Source organism: Dermacentor variabilis, unplaced genomic scaffold (assembly GCF_050947875.1).
Source record: "Dermacentor variabilis isolate Ectoservices unplaced genomic scaffold, ASM5094787v1 scaffold_12, whole genome shotgun sequence".
In the NCBI taxonomy this organism is placed as follows: Eukaryota; Metazoa; Arthropoda; class Arachnida; order Ixodida; family Ixodidae; genus Dermacentor; species Dermacentor variabilis.
Window position 1 is genome coordinate 15750249 of NW_027460280.1, and position 21984 is coordinate 15772232.

At 45.3% G+C, this 21984-nt stretch overlaps 1 protein-coding gene across 9 annotated transcripts in view; it reads left to right on the plus strand.

Moving 5' to 3' along the window:
• The window catches only part of LOC142566104 (WW domain-containing adapter protein with coiled-coil-like), a 448398-nt gene that overhangs the window by 329004 nt on the left and 97410 nt on the right, over positions 1-21984 (plus strand). For 6 of the 9 annotated variants that reach the window (XM_075676876.1, XM_075676884.1, XM_075676878.1 and 3 more), the window contains 2 exons: positions 12103-12171; positions 20657-20834. In XM_075676876.1, the coding sequence (XP_075532991.1) occupies positions 12103-12171; positions 20657-20834 (247 nt within the window). The remainder of the gene's footprint in view (positions 1-12102; positions 12172-20656; positions 20835-21984) is intronic. The other 3 variants (XM_075676885.1, XM_075676880.1, XM_075676877.1) reach the window with 2 other exon arrangements.

Genomic DNA, 21984 nt, shown 5'->3' on the forward strand with positions numbered 1-21984 from the left:
CAAATTTCGAGATGTTAGTGGTGCGCTAGTCTTTTACTCGCCATTAATAGTGCTTTTGCTGTCCGAGGTCGGTATGGCTTTCGGATGGCTGCTAGTGCTGGCTCGTTTACGAACCGCGTCCCTTGTGCTGGCCATGAATTTATTGACGCAAGTTTTAGGATTTCTAATTCTGTTTACATCTGCTGCTGAAAATTTTGCATAGGTTGTAGTTGATGCACTACTTGTGTGCGTCATGCAGTGTGCCCTTCATGGAATTCGGTGTTGTGCCTGCTGCTTTAGTATGTGCTGTTTTGTTCGGTTCGGTGCAGTGGCTAGCTTTGAGGGAGGCCAACTCTCGTTTGATTTCTGCCATTCTCTTGCAGAGAAGCTTGTTTCCGTGAATGAATTTTTGGTATTCGTGATTTTTTGTTACAAGAGCAGTAGGAGAAACAACTCATGCCCAGCTTACCGCGTTATAGTGTGGCGCTTGCTTGGTAGCAGTGCCGGGAGCCCCAGATTTAGGCAACTTGGGTGATTGGGAAAGAGGTAGGTTATTGGCATTGGAGTTCATTCGTGTCTGGGATCTGGATCTGGATCGATGGCGATTAGGGCCCTGATAGCTCTGGTGAAGGATCCGATGCGGATTCTCCATTTTCAGAACCGAACCAACGTAGGCGTTGAGGTGGCTTCGTTGAGGTGTCCTTCTGGGTAGTCCGGTTAACGCCAGCCCTCGAAGTTCTATTGCTTTGGGATTTGAGGCGTTTTTTGTTACGTTTCTTGCAACTTCGGTCTCCTGTCATGTGACCCTCGGGTGCACTCGCGTCTGGCTACAGAGCCCTGTTGTCCTCACATATGGCACACTGGAATGTCCAGCTGGGGACAGACGTCCGATCTGTGACCCATTTGGTCCCACACTTTGCACATCTGAGTGGTGATCTTGTAGGGGTAGCAAGCAAGCTCTCCGTCATTGTAGTTTACGTACTGTGGCATGACCCTCCAAAAAAGGTGACAATGGCAATTTTTGCTTGGAGAATTTCGACCCCTTGTATGCCTATGCCTAGATTCCCTTTTAGCGTTTCAGGGGTCGTGTGCGGGTCCAAATCATGAATGACACCCTTGCTTGTCCTGTCACTTGTTGCTACATAGGCGTTGACAGAGTTAGGCCGGCCGTTAATGTTTAGCGTTGTAATACATCTAATGTAGACCACCGCTGTCTGGTGCAGCATGGACACAATAAAGATGTTGGAGCCTGACTTGATTCTGAGCAGAAATTGCTCACCTGATATTTGCCCGCTGTAAGCAGCAATCACTGCGTCCACTAGTATTGGACTAGTCAGATTCTCGACCGGTAGCCCCTTATGTGATTGCACCACTATCTTGAAGGCTTATGGCAGGGGGGTAACCGCCTGTAGACTGGCTTGTGTTTAGATTTTCCAGTTGCTTGATCAGCGGAAGTTTGTTAGTGCTTCAAGGTTTCCAAATATTTCGGTGATTTGGTCTTCTCTTTCGCAAGGGCTTTTTTCTGCCGAAGTGTCAGGACCGTCTGCCAATCCGCATCCGTTTGGCTTTGGCTCCCTGTCCCGGTGTTCTGATCGCTGGGTCCTCTTGGTGCCATGAGGTTGTGAGCAGCAGAGTCTTGAAAATTCATGTTATCAAGGTCCTGGCATTGCGCTGGGGGTTAGGTTGGGGGGTTGAATTGCCAGAGCCGTTGAGCACGGGTTCACCACACACACGGGTGTTCCAGTAGCTGCCTACGTGGTGGCTTTCATCGAACGCGCATGGAACAAAGGCACGTTTAAGTTTGTAAAACAAAGTTCCAGTCACTGACGGTTGTGGGTAGTTTGAGTTGATGCAAGACCACTTCACAGATCCGTGGTGAGCGTGGAAATCGGTTGCACGCACAATTTTTCACCAAAAAGCAGGAAAAGTCACAGAGCACATGTGAACATGACAGCACTCGTCACCACCGTCTAGTAATCTCCTTTGCTGTAAAAGATTCACTCATCCACCAGCTTTGTAGCGCTGACCTCCAAGGACTTCAACCCCGGAATGTCTGCATGAGCGAGTACCACTCGTTATATGGTGACAAAGGGCGGAGTGCCACTTCATGGCATATAGTAAGTTTCTTACACATTATCTACCCACATCCACTCCAACTCACACGCAAACTTACGCCTACTTTATCACCAACTTATCAAGAATAAGTGAACGGGTGCACATTTGAATCAGTGTGCCAAACCATGGGTGACGGTGGCTACACCGGCAGCACACTAATGTTCGAAGCTGAATGTTTCGTAATGGTCCACACAGTAAGCGAGTGACTAGCAATAATATGTATTTGCTACAAGCTATTGCAACATACAGAACATCTGCATTAGAAGCGATCAGGCAGAAAGTCAGACATTGACCACCCGTGGAATTTCACTGAGTTAGAAAAGTGACAAGCCACTGTTTAAAAGTATTTGCTAAATAAAAACGAAGAGCTAAGCACACTGATTGTGATTCAATTCATTAGTAGAAAGTTAGGACAACTTGGAATACATTTTTAGCCTCGCTTTTATTACAAGCACTGTATACACTGCTCCGTCTGTTTGGACAAAGTGTAATGAGCTCCGAAAGTGCTTACATGTCCTATGGAGCTGCAGCCAAAGCTTCGCGTACCGTCCACTCAATCACTGCCTATCATATCCGCCGAAGCAGGGGTTTGCAGAGCCGCACCGGCCTTATATACATCCATTGTAAACAGAGAGGCAATGGAGGCAGCTGAGGCAAACAAAGGAGCTCTCACTGAACCCAAGTGCTTCAACGAGGCCGGAGGCACCTAAATCGATCGCTGGGCAGGTATCTTCACGTTCTAATAAAAACGAGCTCTATAGTTTCCCTTGCTTTATCGCAGCAACCACATGCTTCTTCTTCCTTGTTGTATCTCGCCTTATAAGTGCACGTTCTAAGGCATCCTGATCTCACTCCGAAATGTAGTGAGCTTCCATTTGAGTTATCATCACTTGTTTCTTTCCTGATTTTGTTTTTTCCTCTTAAGTAGGTACTCATAGCAGGTTCCTTTTCGATTGCCGCTACCAATGAGATTGTCTCAAACTCTCTGACTGCATTTGACGTTCTTTCTGTCCATGTTACTTGTTATACCAGTCGCATACTTGCTGGTAAGCTTCCTTTCCTCCACTTAGTATTTTTCCTGTACAAATATCTGAACACTCTCGCAACCTATTTACGTTATTCCATATTCCTCAGTCGTTCACCACTGTAAATTTTACTCTGAGCTTCCATCACCTCAAAACTTGTCCAGCCAATATCACCTTGCACAGCTTCATTTGTAGTCTTCCCGTGAGCACCCAATGCAAGGCGTCCCACTGACCTTTGGTTGCTATTGAGTCCTCATTGTACCGCTGACTTGAAGCAAACAACTGCATTTCCAAATGCAAGTACTGGAACCATTGCACCTTTCCACATACCCCGGAGCACCTCATACCTATTGTATCCCCATAGCACTCTGTGCTTCATTATGGCTGCATTTCACTTCCCCTTTACTGTTATTCTTTTTTCCGATGTTTCCATATATCTATTGTTTCTCTTTATCCATGTACCAAGGTATATTCTCCTACCCTAGGTACTTCTTGGCCCTGTATTGACACTGTCTGTCCACTGTTTTCATTGCATACCATAAATCCTGATTTTTTATTTTAATCCTAAATTCTCACATTCCTGTCCACAGATGTTAGCCAGACGTTGCATATCGCTTCGCTTGTTAACAAGAAACACAATGTCGTCCACATCAAACAAACCTGGAAGCTGCTGCTCTGCTATTGTGCCGGCTTGTTTGTATGAGAGGTTAAACGTGATATTGAGTCTCTTCAGCGCGCTTTCCATCCTTGCCATGGACATCATAAACAGCAGTGGGGATAAAGGGCACCCCTGTCTCAGTGTCTTGGTGATATCAATTTTGTCCTCGCTCCTCATCCAGTCCCATTCAACACAAACGGTATTGTCTAGCTAAACCTCCCTGAGAAGTTGTATACAGTTGTTGCCCAAGCCTTCCCCTTCAAGAATGCCTCACAAATTGTTGTGGTCTACGTTGTCATATGCTCGAGTAATGTCTAAAAAGCCACATGTAATGGTCTCCTTTCTTCTCTGGATATTTCAGTACACTGGGTAAGAACAAATAAGTTATTATCCAGACGTCTACCGATGCTGAAGCCATACTGAAGTTCTCCCAATATGACATTTTGTTCTGCCTATGCTTACAGTTTTAATTTAAATGCCTGCATTGCCAGCCTGTATATTACTGATGTACATAATGGTCAATGATCTATATGAGCAAATTCTATTTTTGGCCCCCTTACCTTTATAAGTAAATTCATTCTACTTTGTCGCCAACTCTCTGGTATTTGCCTTTCTTGTAAGTGTTTAGGAATTTTCTCTTTGGCTTTGTTCCAGTTGAAATTTCTCAGCACCAGCTCCTTTTCCACCTGGTTATTGTTCATGCTCTTTCTTTTTTCTCTAAAACCACCTTGTCATTGCCTTGAAATGATTCGGCTGTTATTTTTCGGATGTAATTTAATGCTTTGTCCCCTTCCAGTTTGTTTCCATCTCCATCTTGGATATGTTGTTGTATTGCTCCAGACTTCCTGCCCAATAAGTTTATGTACTTCCAAGGTATTCCAGGTGTGGCCTACTTTTTCACACGGACTGCCAGTGTTCACTTTCACCTTTTATCTTTGCTAGAACCAGTATTTTTTAGTTATTTATTTATTTATTATGATACTACAAATTGCCCAAACGAATTTATTCTTTCTCCTAGTATATTTCTCATTTTCTGTCTACTTCAAACTGTGGCAACTATGTTTTTTTTTGCCTGCCTATGATCTTGTGATGCTCTTTGTTGTTCACCCATTACTTCCCATATCTCCCTTTTCCACTAGCTTTTCAGTTTCCTTTTTCCTTTTCAACAAGCGTGTTGCTTCTCTTTCCTATTTCTCTCGCCATTACACTTAGAAGCTCATCATATTCACACTTCTTGCTTGGCCATTTGCAAACTTCTTTCTTGGGTGCGTGGAGGTGAGTGCCATCTGGTGGTGACTCAAGCAATCATCGCAGGGAATCGCAGCGGCTCGTCTCTCGGGTATCTACCGGTAATATCGTAATACTATAATTAAGGGCATCAGTGAGGATGCGTTTCAGACGCTCATTTCAAAGAGCCCCTCTACTGCCGCCCAAGTTATTGAACTGTGCCAAACCTATGACGAGCTCCGCCGTCAACGCATCCTCACCCGCTGTCCTGTTCCTCATCAGGAATCGTTGTCCAGCTTGATCTTTCCTTTACAAGATCCCACCCTCCTCTCGCAGATCAAGGCTTTCGTCCGGGAAGAAGTTGCTCGCCAGCTCTCCCTCATCTCCAACCCGCCGGAGTCAAGTTCGTCCCTTAGTCCGACCCTGCGACATGTTATAGAAGAACAAGGGTCCGAGGTCCTTCCTACGGAGTGGGTGCCTCAGCTCACCGCCCCATTGACTTACGCCGACGCCGTCACACGACCACGACCGCTGACCTTCCGGGTTCCGCCTCCGATGCCTAGCCCAGTTTTTACCTCCACGCCCCCACGACCTCCAGCCCATCGAGTAATTAATCCCTGGTGCACAGCGGACAGTCGGCCCATCTGCTATTCCCGGACACGTTGCACGCCTTCACCCAGTTTCCAACTGCCGTCCTCCTTCTCCTCCTCGTCGCTCGCTCTCCCCGATGCGACGACGTCCCTCTACTGCTGACACAGAAAACTAAGTGGTGCAGTTCCTGAGGCAAAAACTGCGTCATTGTTGCAACGCTCAAGCCCTCTTCTTTCGCCGCCCAACATTATTGATGTTGCTGTTGAAGGTGTCTCTGTGCTTGCCCTCAGTGACACAGGTGCTGCCATATCTTTGATTGCCGAAAAACTATGCCGCTCAATATGAAAAGTCACGACGCCTTTCTTCGGTCCTTTACTCCTCACAGCCACAGCACAGCACATCCAGCCGGTGGCTGCGTGCACCGCCAGACTTGAAATTCAAGGAGTGCTCTACGCAGTTGAGTTCATCATTCTTCCCCACTGTTCCCACGATACTATTTTAGTTGGGACTTTCTCTCCCGTCACCAAGCTGTCATTGATTGCTCCCGTGCAGAGGTCGCCTTCTCTTTGCTTGGTAATGCCATATCTGATGATGTTTTGCTTTCCTGCACCAAGTTTTCCCTCACTGACGGCATCCAAATACCTCTGCATGCATCCGTTCTGGCACCTGTATCCTGTTCCATTGCCGCTGACTCTACCATACTCTTCACACCTTCCACTGCTTTCGTTCATCGCCACCTCTCACCACTCCCTACTGCACTGCTTGGCCTTCAAGCTGGTGCGACTCGCATTCCTGTACACAACCACTTCCCATTCCCGATTATGTTGCTTCGCGGTGAATCTCTCGGCACTGTGGAGCCTTATGACATCATTACCACGTTGGAACTTCCTATTGGACCGTCAGAGGTCTACACCCTCTACTGTAATCCCGTAACTGCCACATTGCCTGAAGACGTTTTCAGCCACGTCATCAACAACGCCTTAAACCCCACGCAACGCCATAACCTTCTCTGTCTCCTCGACAAATTTCGCCCTGCATTTGGCAGCCATACCACTTCTCTGGGCCGAATGACGACTGTATGTCACCGGATTGACACTGGTTCTCACTCACCACTACGGCAGCGACCATACCGCATATCGCTGACAGAACGATGCATCATTGATGAGCAAGTAGGTGACATGCTAAAGCATGGTGACATTGAACCGTCTGACAGCCCATAGGCATCGCCAGTAGTTTTAGTTAAAAAGAAGGATGGCTCGATCCGCTTTTGCGTGGATTACTGTCGCCTAAACAAAATAACCAGAAAGGATGTTCGTCCATTGCTGCGGATTGACGATGCCCTAGACTGCTTACAAGGTGCAGAGTTCTTTTCCTCCCTCAATCTACGCTCTGGTTATTGGCAGGTGCCTATGGCTGCAAATGATAAGCCTAAAACTGCTTTCATCACACCAGATGGCTTATACGAATTTCGTGTGATGCTATTCGGACTTTGCAACTTGCCCCCGACTTTTGAGCAGATGATGGACGCTCTTCTTCGAGGCCTCAAATGGAACACGTGCTTGTGTTATTTGGATGATGTAGTAGTGTTCGCACCAGATTTTCCTACTCACCTTCATCGCTTGGAGCAGGTTTTACGCTGCCTCAGTGACGCTAGCCTCCAACTAAACCTGAAAAAATGTCACTTTGGGGCATGCAAGCTGACAATACTCGGACATGTGTCGAAGGACGGCGTCCTCCCTGATGCCGCTAAGCTCCATGCTGTTGAAGAATTCCCGAGGCCAACGTCTCTAAAAGACTTGTGCAGTTTCATTGACCTCTGCTCATACTTGTGCCGCTTCATTCGAAATTTCGCTTTGATTATGGCACCTCTGACATAGCTTCTTCGGGGAGACCCCAATCTTTCCGCGTGGTCCCCAACTTGCGATGATGCCTTCGCGACGCTACATCGCCTGCTCACAACACCACCGATACTTCTTCATTTCGATCCAACTGCTCCCACGGAAATCCATACGGATGCTAGCAGTGTTGGTCTTCGCGCTGTGCTCACCCAGCGAAAGCCCGGCTGCCAAGAATATGTTGTTGCTTACGCGAGCCGCACTCTCATGAAAGCCCAAGCGAATTATTCAGTCACAAAGAAAGAATGTCTAGCGATCATCTGGGCCATCACAAAATTTCGTCCATTCCTGTAAGGCCGGTCCTTCGATGTCATTACCGATCACCATGCACTTTGCTGGTTGTCGTCTCTCAAGGATCCTTGTGGCCGCCTAGCCCGGTGGGCACTGAGGCTCCAAGAGTATGATATCCGGGTTGTCTACCGCTCAAGCAAGAAACACGCTGATGCCGATGTTCTTTCGCGCTCGCCTGTCTATGCCGACATTGTCAGTGTCTCCGTCCTAGACGACCCACTTCTCCCATTCGCTTCTGTCAACATGGCTTTGGAGCAGCGCAAGGACTCCTGGATTTTATCTTTGATAGATTACATCTCTGATTCACCTGCATGCCCACCATCCTCAGCGTTACGCCGACAGGCTTCGCACTTCGCCATCTGCGTCGGAATCGTCTATCGCCATAACTACAGTTTCGACGGTCGCAAATGGCTGCTTGTAATACCCTGGCAGCTCCGCACTGATGTATGCGCCGCTTTACATGCCGACCCTCAGTGCGCACACACCGGTCTCTTCAAGACCTACACCAGACTGTGTCATAGGTTTTATTGGCGTGGTATGTACACATTTGTGCAAAAGTACATTCGCTCTTGCACAGAATGTCAACGCCGCAAGCCTGATCGTTGCCGCCCTCCTGGACCAATGCAACCTTTGCCATGCCCTTCGTTACCCTTTGACTGGGTTGGGATGGACCTATACAGACCTCTGCCATACACTGCTGCTGGCAATCACTGGGTCATTGTAGCTATAGACCACCTCATGAGGTATGCAGAAATGGCCGCTCTGCCAGCCGCGACTGCTCGTGACGTTGCCTCCTTCCTCCTTCAACGCTTCGTTCTACGTCATGGCGCTCTCCGCGAACTCCTGAGCGACCGAGGCCGCGTCTTTCTCGCCGATGTCATTCGAGAACTTCTCGCTGAATGCCGCGTTATTCATCGCTGTACCACCGCATATCACCCGCAAACAAACGGATTGACAAAGCGCTTTAACCGAACTCTTGGCGACATGCTTTCGATGTATATCGCCTCCAACCACACCAACTGGGACCTCATCCTTCCCTATGTCACATGCGCCTACAATACGGCACCCCAGTCAACAACGGGCTTTCCTCCCTTCTTTCTTCTATATGGCCGCGAACCATCATTTCTCATTGACACCATTCTTCCTTACCATCCCGCCTTATCAGAGGGTACACCGGTTTCCGAAGCCGCCCGGTATGCAGAAGAATGTTGGCAACTAGCTCACTCCCTTACAAAGTAAGAACAAGCGCTACAGAAATTTCGTCATGACGACAGGCGCCCCCACCACCAGTTTTCGCCTGACGCTCTCGTTTGGTTGTGGGTGCCTCCTACTTCGACACCAGGTGTCTCCTCCAAGTTTGTATCCTGATGCTATGGACCCTACCGGATTCTACAGCAAACGTCTCCGGTGAACTACGTCATCGAACCTCTGACGCCTCCTACGGACCTGCATCGCCGAGGCTGCGAAACTGTGCACATAGATCGGCTCAAGCCGTATCACCAGCCCTTCGTCCTCACGGCGCCTTAGGCCTCCTGTGCGGCTCCGTCTTCAGCGAGGGGGGGGAGTTGTAAGGAAGAAGAAGTGTGCCGTGCAGAGCTCCGCAGTCGGATCGCCAGTGCTACTGAAGTGGAGCTCGGGCTAGACGCTGTTCCTGGTGTGACTGGTTAAGCCTACGCTGTTGTGTCTTCTTTCCGGTGTCCTTCATATCGTCCACAGCCGTGTCGGACTTCTTTGCCATAGAACACTGGGGGTTAGCATGCATTAAGATCAAGCTGAGCTACTCCAGTTGCTCTTTCGTTCTTTCTGCCAGTCTCCGCAGTCCCCGTCAAAAGGTGGCTGCCCCTTGGAAGCACTGCAAATTCTGGTCCATAGTTCCTGATTCAGGCGAAATTGGCAACTCTAAAGTCACTAAAAAAGTCAGTGCGATCTAAAGACAATGTTTTACTTGTTAATCTCTACTATGCCAAGTTTCGCTACTGCATCTAAATTGTGTATGTATGCCACAAAAGGTGTGTGCTTAGGCCACAGTTCTTGAGAATGCATGCTGCCCTCCAGGTTGGCATGCTCGCATGTTGGCAGGTATGCAATGCTTAGCAACTAGAAGCGGTACTTATAGTAACAAACGTAGTGGTCACTTTGTGCATGAAGATGCTGCTTTCGGCATCTGTTTAAATGAAGAACCAACTTGAAAAGCGTTCCTGAGCTGTCTTTAGGTAGGATAGCCGTGAGAAATGGTCCTGCTTTTCAAGCTGCAGTGTCAACTCGTATGCCCTCCAGTGATTCTGATTGGTTTGAACTAAAGGTTTCTTCCAACAGGTTCGTTACTGAGGTGAATTTTACATGTAACAATCACGTCTCGTAGAATGCACACCCCCTACACACACTTGTAGCAGAAGAAGACAAGTAATCATTCTCGAGTATCCTTGAGCCAGAAATGCTCAAGGTGCACACGAAATGCTGAAAATGCGCACGAAACATGCATCAGCAATTCAAATTCGTGTCAGGCAATAGGAGTGCTTCCACTGTGCACGTCGCAGCAGTAACTGATTGCAACGCTAGTTCTTCCTTCTTTCTTTTGCTTTCTTTGCTTTTAGTTTTGCAAGGCAAAAGATGACACTGTGGCTAACCTCTTTACGATGGTACCAAGACAGAGGTGTTGCACCAGAAAAAAATTACGCAATTCACAGAGTGATTGCAGGGATCTGTTCTTGGCCCGCTTTTATTTCTAATATATACCAATGACTTGCCTAACAATTTATTATGTAACATCTGCATGTTTGCTGACAACTGTGTTATCTACCGCGAAATAACTAACACATCTGGCCAAATAGCCTTACAGAATGACCTTAATAACGTGTTCGACTGGTGTAACTGCTGGCTAATGTCTCTTAATCCTAACAAATGTAAATTAGTTTCCTTCCACCACCGCGAAAATCCTCTCCAATTTCCCTATGAAATCACTAACATACCAGTTGAAACAAGTGAATCCTTTAAATACCTTGGTGTAGCACTAACCCCTGAGCTTTCCTGGCACACGCATGTCGCGAATATAATTTCATTAGCTAACCGATCATGAGGATTTCTAAAACGTCATCTGCGTCACTCACCCTACCACGTAAGACTTTTGGCTTACCAATCGCTAATTCGGCCCAAACTTGACTACGCATCACCCATCTGGAGCCCTCGCCAAGTTTATTTGATCAATGCTATCGAAGTAGTGCAAAATCATGCTGCTTGCTTGATTCATTCTTATTCATACGATATCAGCGTGTCATCCCTTAAAAATGAATCTGGTCTGCCCACTCTTTCGTCTTGCCACAAGATTGCCATACTATCACTCTACCACAAGTTTTATCACAGTTCTTTCAGCCATCCACCTTACATCGCTCCTACCATTCACACTTCCCCCCACACTGGCCATCCACTTCGTCACCTGACCTCGTTCTGGCACGACAACTTTTTCTGCATCATTTTTTTGCCGCGCAGCTTCAGAATGGAATGGCATTCCCCACGACATTGTTTCAATTACCTGTCCATCACGTGTATCCATGTACCTGTCTTGTTAACAACCTGTGGCATTTGTAACAACTCTCTACAACCCACTCCTTATGTAACACCCCATTGTGGGGTCTTTAAGGAAATAAAGTGAAGTGATAGAATCCCCAAGTTCCAATTTTGTACCCAATTATAGGCGGTAGCACATTAGGAAAATGCAATTTTCTGTCTAATATTTCCCCACGCTAAAAAGGAGCACCCGAGAATCGTGAAAAAAAGGAAAGAAGAAAATTTGACTAAATTGACCATTTTCATTGCTGTGTCCCCCCTCAGAGGGGTGGGTAAGACAAAATCAACATCACAAGATGCAAGATGAGCATAACAGGCAGTGTACAAAACTTTTTGACAATCAGAATAACTGCTGCTTTTCGTGCCATTGTCTTAATTCCATTTGTTCTACCTTTGAGGAAAACATAAAAAAGCAAACAATACCTGACAACATCAGAATAGTATTCAACTTAGTGGGTTCATAGCTAAGATGAGTTGAGCTCTTCAAACTTGTCTTGGCTAATACCAGACAAGGCTGACAAAAAGACACGGATGTGATAACTTTCAGAGCTTGTCAGAGATTGTCAGAGAACAGCAGAGATTGTTCATTGCATCACTGAGAAAGTTGCGCCGTACATGCAGCCATGCAGGTCACTGCCATGTGCTAGTGGTGTGCAAATTGTCATCTCCTTCTCAAATAATTTTGAACAAAATAATCTCAAGTAACAGTGTAAAATGTAGAAAACCAAATCATATACAGATTGTTTTTTTTTTCCAGAAAAAGTAAACCATTTATTCATCAGCTCAGGGCAAAGGCATGGCGGAGGAACTGGAGTGGCTGGAATGAGTATGTAAAAGATAAAATAAGAAACATTAAGGTTAAATCAAATATAATTTAATGACGTGAAAGTGATGTCAGTTTATGGAGCATAAGATATGGCTTAGAGAAATATTGAGGAAGGACATTGTTCATTAAATATTTTGGCTTGTTCAGTGTCCCTTCATACATACTGCTGTGTGTGTGCATGCATGTGTGTAATAACAAGCTGCAGTATAAGAAACTGAACAGTCTCGTAAAGACACATGGTTGTCCATTATCTTGTCAGCATAGTGTTAAATGCGTTGCCAGACAAATTGTGTCTCCAAGGTCCTTGAGGAACTGTGTGGAAAGGACAACCTGTATAACAGCACATATTCACCATCTTAGTGAGGGCTAGTTGGTCCATCTTCAATATAAAGTAAAACACTGCAATTTAGGCATGAGAAAACATGTACATCTAAACAAGTACTAGTGAAAACCATGTTTATTATTTTTCATATACAGTAATAAAAAAATAAATAAACATGGTTTTCACCGTGGTGTTGCTTTTTCCATGGTTTTTTTGCATTGTGTTTGCATTCATCCAGCAATATTTTATTGCGATAGCAATTATATAGACACTGCAGGTGCATTTCTGCTGTCGCCGTCATGTTCAGTATCAAGTCCAAGTGCGATAACATTGTGCCCACGCATCGTATGTCTTGCATGCGAGTGAAAGCTTGCAAAAGTGAGCCGAGAAGGGTCGTGGCTCGATTTTTAGCGTGTAAGAGAGGAAAGTGGGGAGGGAGTGCATCATCCTCCATCACACGCAAGGCAGGAGGGTAAGGGAGGAGGGTGTGCCCTTGACTACAGCCCCTCCATACACACGGGTGGTCAAAAGGTTTCATTTTCACTCAACTCTGTGCCGCCCACTGTTTTGCATTTCAGCAGTTGCATTATTGCATAGTGCTGCGCAGGCTTTGCTGGCTCGCAGAACTAACACAAACTACAAGTATCAGAGAATCCCACGTCCATGTAATGTCACGGGATGACCAAACGATCCACGCCACTTCACCAAAAGCAGCTGCTGCGGCGAACCCAACACTGTCTTGGCTTGGTTTCTCTATGGCTGCACATTTGTGTTTTGCGCAAGAAACTGTAGTGCTGTCTGTTGGATGTCATTTTACTCACCAACGGCAGTGAGGGCCAACATTCTTAGAGATACAGTCGAACCCACTTATAACACTATTCAAGTGCCATGAAAATTCCATTGTTATAACCGATAATTCTTATAATCGGGTTGCATGAAAAAGTCAAAATATGGCAGAGCTGATGTGAGAATACTATTCTCACATCAGATGTGAATACCTAACCTAACCTAACCTAACATCATCTCCGCAAATCATTCCTACAAAACCACGATGTTGGAAGCTCCATTTGGCCTACTGGGTGCTGTTTCAAGAAAATGCCAGCTTAGAAAAAATAGATCCACATAATTTAGGTATAGATGAACTTAGTGAAATTCTCACAAACTACATTATTTCTGCCATGCTCCTGGCCATACCTCAATCTTCTGGAGTGTTGAAACAAAACCACAAAACCTGGTATACAAAAGAATGTAGATTAGCAAAAAAGAAACAGAACAAAGCATGGGGAAACTTTCGAAGGTACCCCACGCAGAAAAATCTCATAGACATTAAAAAGGCAAGAGCACAAGCCCGATATATCCGCCGTAGAACCAAAAAGACTTCGTGGCAAAATTACGTGACTTCCATAAATAGCTCAACCACATCAAAAGAAATGTGGGAGAAGGTACGAAAGCTAGATGGTAAATACTCCCCTTTCACACTTCCCCTTCTAACAGCCCCTGGTATACAGACAAACATCGAAGAACAGGCAGACATTTTAGGTGAATATTTTTCGGCAGTTACCAGCTCATCAAACTACACAGAATCATTTCTTACATACAAAAACACAGCCGAGAAACAAAGACTCCCTACAAGTGGATATACAAATGAACCATATAGTTCATTTGTATATCAAGAAATCAACACAGTCTTGTCCGCTGGTAAACAGACTGCACCCGGCCCTGATGGAATACACTATCAAATGCTGTCCCACCTCTCTGAACCTGCCGTACAGGCACTCTTTAAGTTTCTTTAATAAGGTGTGGGTATCGGGTAAACTACCCGAAGCCTGGAAGAAGGCCATCATCGTTCCATTTTTAAAGCCCGAAAAACCACCAACCTCTCCCAGTAGTTACAGGCCCATAGCGCTCACCAGCTGCCTCGCAAAATCCTTTGAAAGTATCGTGAATATGAGATTAACCTTCGTGCTAGAAGCCCGTGAGCTTCTCGATGTCCATCAGTGCGGCTTCAAAAAGGCATGCTCCACAACAGGCCACCTGGTTTGTCTTGAAAATACTGTCCGTGAAGCCTTTATACACAAACAACAATGTCTTGCTGTTTTTTTCGATTTAGAGAAAGCTTATGACACAACCTGGAGGTACGGAATTCTTCACGATTTGGCTGAACTTGGCATTCGTGGCAGGATGCTGAACTGCCTAAAAGACTTCCTGTCAAACCGTTCATTCCATGTATGCGTCGGTTCAACCCTGTCGAGAATTTTCATTCAAGAAAATGGAGTGCCCCAAGGGAGTGTTTTAAGCACGACCCTCTTTGTTGTTAAAATGAATTCAATCAGTAAAATAATTCCAAGGTCAAGTATGTATTCAATCTATGTCGACGATCTTCAGATAGCTTGCACATCCTCAAACATAGCAACATGCGAAAGACAAGTGCAGTTAACAATAAATTAACTTTCAACGTGGGCTGACCGAAATGGTTTCCGGTTCTCCCCACAGAAAACAGTGGCCATCCTTTTCTCACTCAAGCGTGGCCTACAGACATATCTTAGACTATACCTGAACGAAGCGGAATTGCCGGTAGAAAGTGAACACAAATTTCTGGGCATAACTTTTGACAGAAAACTGACCTTCTTGCCACACTTAAAGAACCTGAAGAAGAAAACTTCCCAATCATTAAACATATTAAAGGTGCTTTCACATAAACGCTGGGGGGCTGATAGGACCTGCCTTTTACACATCTACCACAGTATACAGTCGACTTCCGATAATTCGAAGCCGCTTAATTGGAATTTTCGGTTAATTAGAAGTGAAGTGCTGGTCCTGTCAGTTTTGCATGTAATCCTATAGAAGAAATCGTTCGATAATTCGAAGTCCTCATCCAGTAATATTGTTTAATTGGAAGTTAATTTTCAGCCGGGATCCTCGAGGTGACCGTCATTATTTGGTAGAATGTGCAATTTTTCAAGTGTTGCAACAGTTCCGTGCTCCGCGTTGGTGTCATCGCCACCGCAGCCGCCCACAACGCCATCCTTCTTGGAGCGGCGCGATTATTCATTGCTACGGCTGCCGTGGCCTCCGCGATCAACTTCAGCGGGAGGCGAAGCGGCTCCCGCCGGAGGCCACGCGCGGCTACCGCGTGTGGCCGGAGCTGATCGCGGAGGCCACACGGGTGCCATAGGTGCACAACTTTTCCACATGTCAGGGGAATTTCATACACAGCCCCGACCAAACACCTGACAAACTGGGTGAACCTGACAAACTATATTCATAGGGTCTCCCACAACCTAAGGAATGTAGCCAATCGCTACGGTGTGCCGGTGGTATTTTCTGCCCCGCGCAAGTTGGCCTCTTTGTGCCCCCGGATTGTCTCCGGCGAGGAATGCGTGCGAGACTGCACAAAACGTCACGCCACCCGGTTTGTCAGGTGTTCGGTCGGGGCTGTGTATGAAATTCCCCTGACATGTGGAAAAGTTTACGTTGGCCAGACGGGCTGTTGTATAAATGAATGACTAAGGGAACATAAGCTTTCTATGGTTAACGAAAAAGGGTCAAATTTGCCCTTACATTGCGGCGCATGCCCTTTGGCTATGCCTGATAAAGCATGCCAGCCTTTGCTGGCTTGAACCAAAATCTTAAGGCGCAGTCGTAACCAGGTAGCACGTGAACTCGCAGAGGCTTTTTACATTGATAAGTCAGGTGATGAATGCGTAATCGATTCTAGTATCAATTTGTATAAGAAAGAGAAAACGTTCTTGGCATGTGCGCTTAGGCAATGATTGAATAAGAATCTAGGTATTTATATTTATGTTCTTTCTGAATAAAATCAGTCGCGAGTTTGCGCCCGTCCATGTACTTACGCGTCCCTGTCTTATTTAGCGCACTTCCCTTCTTTAAGTATGTACGACCGACTCGCCCAACAACGTGCTCTTCTGAAACACGAAATTAAGCTTTGTTGGATACCAAGCCATCATGGAATTACAGGCAACGAGAGAGCTGACGCGTGCGCCGCTCAAGCCTGCCATAAGGATGTCAGTACTGTAAATATACCCTATGCAGATTGCATGAAGTTAGTAAAAAACAAGCTTAAAGAAAAATGGCAGTGTACACGGAATAGCGAAGAAAATAACAAACTACATTTAGTAAAACCTATTCTAGGAGAATGGAGATCATGCAGACATCAGGAACGTTTTATAGAAGTAATTTTATGCCGCCTGCGCATCGGACAGACACACCTAACACATAACTTTCTACTGACAAAACAAGACAAACCCTTATGTGAGAAATGTGGAGATGAACTCACTGTAAATCACATTTTATTCTCGTGCACACAACTCGAACGGCTAAGGAAAAAATATTTTACTGTATTTTACAATGGAACGCATTCCCTTCCATCCCAGTCTACTTTTAGGAGATAAACCACTTGTAGGAACTTCATCCGTTTTTAGTTTTTTGAAAGACGCAGCGATCCTAAACGAAATATAATATATCACAGAACTGCTAATTCTAAAAATTCTTACCCAGTTTTTTTACGGATCTTATGATGCACCTCACCCATTTTCTCAGTCCTGAGTAGAAGGCTGAGGTCTTCATTTGATTTGTTGGGCTCCTCAGAGTCCTTGTCCAGACAAGGACCTTCGCTGAGGATACCCAATTTTTGAAATAAATTATACCATGTGTTTGGTGCATGATAGCCTGAGTTGCTTATGCGCCATAAAACCCAATGCAATACAATTTCTTGTCTGGTCCTGCTTTGCCCACGGCTGCTCCAGCAGCCAGATGCATACTGATGCAGGTACCGACTATTTTTTTCGCACTGCGACAATGGCAGAGAGTTTTGTATATGGAAACACATACTGCATCAAAGGGAAGGATGCCTCACAGATAAGTCCGATGTGTGTGAACGTCATGTTGAGGACGATGATCCATATTTTAAAATATTAGTCTTGAAAATGAAGATATATTGATTCTTCCCGGAAATATGGACGCTGGATCCCAGTGCTATTCCTTCACCTAATTTTTCCCGGTCTTCGTGAACACATCTCAAAGATAATAAATGTGATGCAATAACGAAGTTCACCAAGAGAACAAGCTAGAGTGCCGACAGGCACTTCTGCAGAGGCTTGCACTGATGCACTTCAGGTTCAAATCAATTGTGCTTGGAATATTGTTGTGCTTCCCTTCGAAATAGGGGCTACTGGCTGTGGTCAACAAGCTCACGACTGTGAGTTTGCCTTCTATACTTGCAAAGTTTGAATTTAGTGAAGACGACGCCACAGAGCAGCACGCTTTGTGGATCATTTTACTATGAGGCAACTCGTAGATGGCCGTCCTTAGAGTTATGAGAACTGTTGTCCCTGAAGAAGCTAATTTGCAGCATGAAAGGCAACGACAAAATACACAAAATGCTATTTCTAGCGGCTGTACTACCCTCAAAAGCGTAACTGAAATAATCCTTAGAGAAGCAGACAGCTTGAAAAGTAAGCATGGGTGTGCATAACATCAAGCCAAAGTAAAATGGCAACATATAAGATCATATGAGCACAACAAACATTGTGGTGCACAGTACTTACAGAAGTGTGTGAACATTATCTCTGTCTGCAGAGGCAACTTTGTTTGAGCAAGCCTCCGAACACAAACCTCAAGCGACACCAAAAACATGTATGGGCAAGATATGGTGAAGGAAAATGCCTGTAGCTTCAAATGTACATGGTTCTCGACCTCCGTAAGCCTCTTCGCAAAGACATGAGGCTGTTCATTACCATCCTGAGATTTTCATCGTTATTGGGCATGTAGAGAATTTAAAATTTATCCATCACATTTGAGTGAATCCTGCTTTTTTTTTCAAGTTATTCTGGAACACCCTGGTAGGGCTAAAGGAACTATGTAGAGACATTATCTGTAAGTGCCTGCGTTTGGATGCAATGATTTGTAAACCTTGACATGCCTAATCAAGTTTTATATGGTCATGCGCACACACTTAAAAAAACATAATCATAACAATAAGATGATCATTTACAGAGCACAAGCGCACAACCCGCCAGAAAAATGTCAAAAGTACTTTGAAAAAAGGGTTGCTCAAGTAAATAAAAGACGTCATGATGTCAGTTGCAAATTTTGTTTGTCAAAAAGAAAATGAAACTTTTGACTTGAATGTTTAGTTTTGGAATCGGTTCTTGCCAATTCTTGCAGATCGCGTTAAAGCTACATCTTTTTATATCTGTGAGTGACTGCAAAAAAGGCATTCACTCTTAATACTGCTGCTTCTACATAGGCACTCGTCGTGTTTGTTACACATATGTTAAGAATAAGCTGCCAGAAAAAAAATAGACACTTAGTCGGGCAATGTGGGGCTTGTGGAATTGCCAATGTGGGCAATGTGGAATTGCCTAAAAACTGTAAATATGCTTACCGTGCACCGGAAACAAATGTTTTTTATTTTGTGTATCCTACTTCACACAGACAGTTGCCCAAATGAATAAGCTGGGAAACATGCTCTAAATATAAAGGTCAAGCAACAGACTTGCATGCACGTTACGATGAACACTTGTGTAAGCTGCATTTTCATGAGCTAAAAGGTACTTGTCAAAAGCAGGGATCAAAGTCTGCATAAATTAGTGGAAGTATACTACTCAAGAAAGGAAGGCTGCACAATTGACACATATATTCTTGTGTTTCCATTGGAAATTAGTTTCTTATGTTTGTCTTTTTAGGTGTTGCAGCAAGTGCCAACCGTGCCAACAAGCTTTCCTGACACACATGCACCAACATGTTTGTTGCGTTTCTCCCTAGACATTCATATTCACTGATGCTTCATTAATGTCTGTGTTGTGAAGTGCTCCAGTTTGACATCCATATGGTGTAATGGGTTCGAACTTTTCTTTGCCATTCATATTCAATTGTGTGTGGGTGCTCTGTCAAAAATTCAGGACTTCACATATCCTGCATTGTTGTGAGTAAACCAGTCATCAACACTCGCACTGTCCTCACCTAGAGCACAGTTATAAAGGTGTAGACTGTAGGCTAGGCCTTCCGATAGAACTCTTGCATTGCAGTGCAAGAACAGCAGTGTTGTTGATGCTTCAGCATGTTTGCAGTAATCAATGTGTTGTCCCTTGCAAGAGGGCAGTGAGGTGCATTCAAGATAATCTTTACCCCTCTGCAGGAAGGAATGCATCCACGTGAGAGCTGTCAAACTGGCTCACAAAATTTCAAGTTGCTCTGGGTCACACCTGCAGCCACCCCAAGAAGGTCAAGATTAAAGCAAAGAAAGCATCCATAGCAAATGCCAGATAAGGCATTCATATGATTGCCATGTATAATAAACATTGGCCACAAATAGAAGTAACCGGTTCACAAGTACTCTGACAGTCATAGCTGAAATTTCAGAGCAAATACTGAAACGTTATATCTGAGGCATTCATCTTGGCATAACATGTTTTCATTGAATAAGTGCTTAGAGATCGTCATAAAGCATTATCTGTATTGGGTGATGGCCTTATTGGTTCACTGGAGAACTACATGATGAGCGAGCAAAGTGGGCCCAATGTGTCCCGAGTACACCCGTTAAGTGCCAACTATAACCACAGTGGCACAATGTCACGAATCATACTTGCCCAATTTGACGGCATGGATTATTGAACAAACTTGATTGCAGATGGAAATCGTATTAATATGAGGTGCCTGAAACATGCTTTGAAGTGGCTAGTATGGCAATTTAGAAATATTTTCAGAGCTCAGGAAGCTTTCATGCATCTTGTGGCCTACTGTGTCGGCAAGCATGACCTTGTTGAGTGTCATCTGCAAGACTTTGAATATAGTGTGGCACTCTGCATACTGGTGCTGGAGGTGCACACAAGTCAGACTGACATTTGCCTTGGAATTCTGTTATGAAGGAATACTGTTTGCTAACAGGGTAATGAAGTGATCGGTTGAGGCAATATAGATGCATTTCTTGCCACTTCCTGCTGATGTGTGTGGAGCAGGAAGCCTATACCATTAGAACGGGATGCTTGTTGGTTGCACTGAGCAAGATTTGTGCTGGTTCATCTAACTTGTATGGGAACATCAAAATTTTAAATGTTCTTGTTAAAGGTACTAAGTGGATACAGTAAAGAAATGCTCAAATGTTTTTAACATAAGGACTGATGATGGGTGATGTGCACACAGCGGCTCAGGTGGAATCTACCAAGGAGGCTGCCAGTTCATCACCTTACCAGGGTTTGCACCCTGGCCGCAGCCTACCACCCCTGCAGCAGCAACTGGGGCCAGCTGACAAGCTCCTGGTGGATGCAGACCGACGTGGTGCTTCACCTGGCTCTGACTACAGTGCTCACTCTGCCAGGTCGCTGCTATTTACACAGTCCTATCAGTGTTTGTCCTCTTGTTAGCAGCAGTTAGCCACAGCCAGCACAGCTGGGGTTAAATGTGGTTCAGGCAGGTTAGGGCAAGGGCATAGGTGTACCATCGATTAAGGCAGTCTACAGAATGCATAGGAAGTGTGACCAGTGCTAGCTCAACACTGCTGTGACAGAGCTCTCCTGGGAAAGCTAGAACACAGGATACTTGTGATTACACTTTATGTCTGCATAACTCACACAAAAGAATCTTATTAAAGACAGAGTGCAGGTTACATGCAAATATTTATTGCAGTGCGATTTCAAAGCTGTGCACACCACCCTTGACAGGCCATAGCTGAGTGTGTTACAATTTGAACCATAAAACTAGAAGAAAATTTTCCAATTATATTTGAAGTATGGTTTCAGACAATGTTAATGTGAAATTCCTTCCCATGTTTATCATTCCCCCCCCCCTCCCGCCCAACACACACACACACACACACCGAAGCAGTGGCCTAGAGGTAGCGCATCCGCCTCGTATGTGGGAGGTACTGGGTTCGAATCCTGGTACCACTGGGAACCCATCAGTTTTCCTAATAAGTAGAGATGACCGCTGATCTGGTGCTCAGCTACTTGCGGGTTTTTTGCATCTCCAAAAGGGGCCCTATGGACTCCGTGTGGTCTCTGGGTATCACTTGTCCAACCACGGATGGCTTTCTACTATAGCATCCGCCATGGTGATGGGAGGTAGACGAGAGCTGCCGCTGGGTACCTACTGGTAAAATAAGTACAAACGTTTTCCTGGCCAGGTGCTTGACCTAAATGGGACCTCAACACTTGAGAAGGACACCCACCTGATGAGAAATTGCGAGAATAAAACTGGCAGCAATCTTTTGCAAATCTCCTTTCCAAATGAGTCCCCCTACAAACAGCAGAGCGCCATCTCTGTTATTAGAAAAGCCAGTGGAGGAAAGAAAACATAGGAGAAGCCCCAGTTAGCCCGGATAAGTTCAAGAGAGTGTGGTGGAAGTCACAAGGTCTTTTTCACAAAGGAGCATTAGGGCTGGTCTGCCAAACATCAACGTTGCCATAGCAACTGCACTCCGAAAGCTCTCTATGCTGCTCTCTGCCTCTGAAAAGTGAGATTTTTCGGCCTGT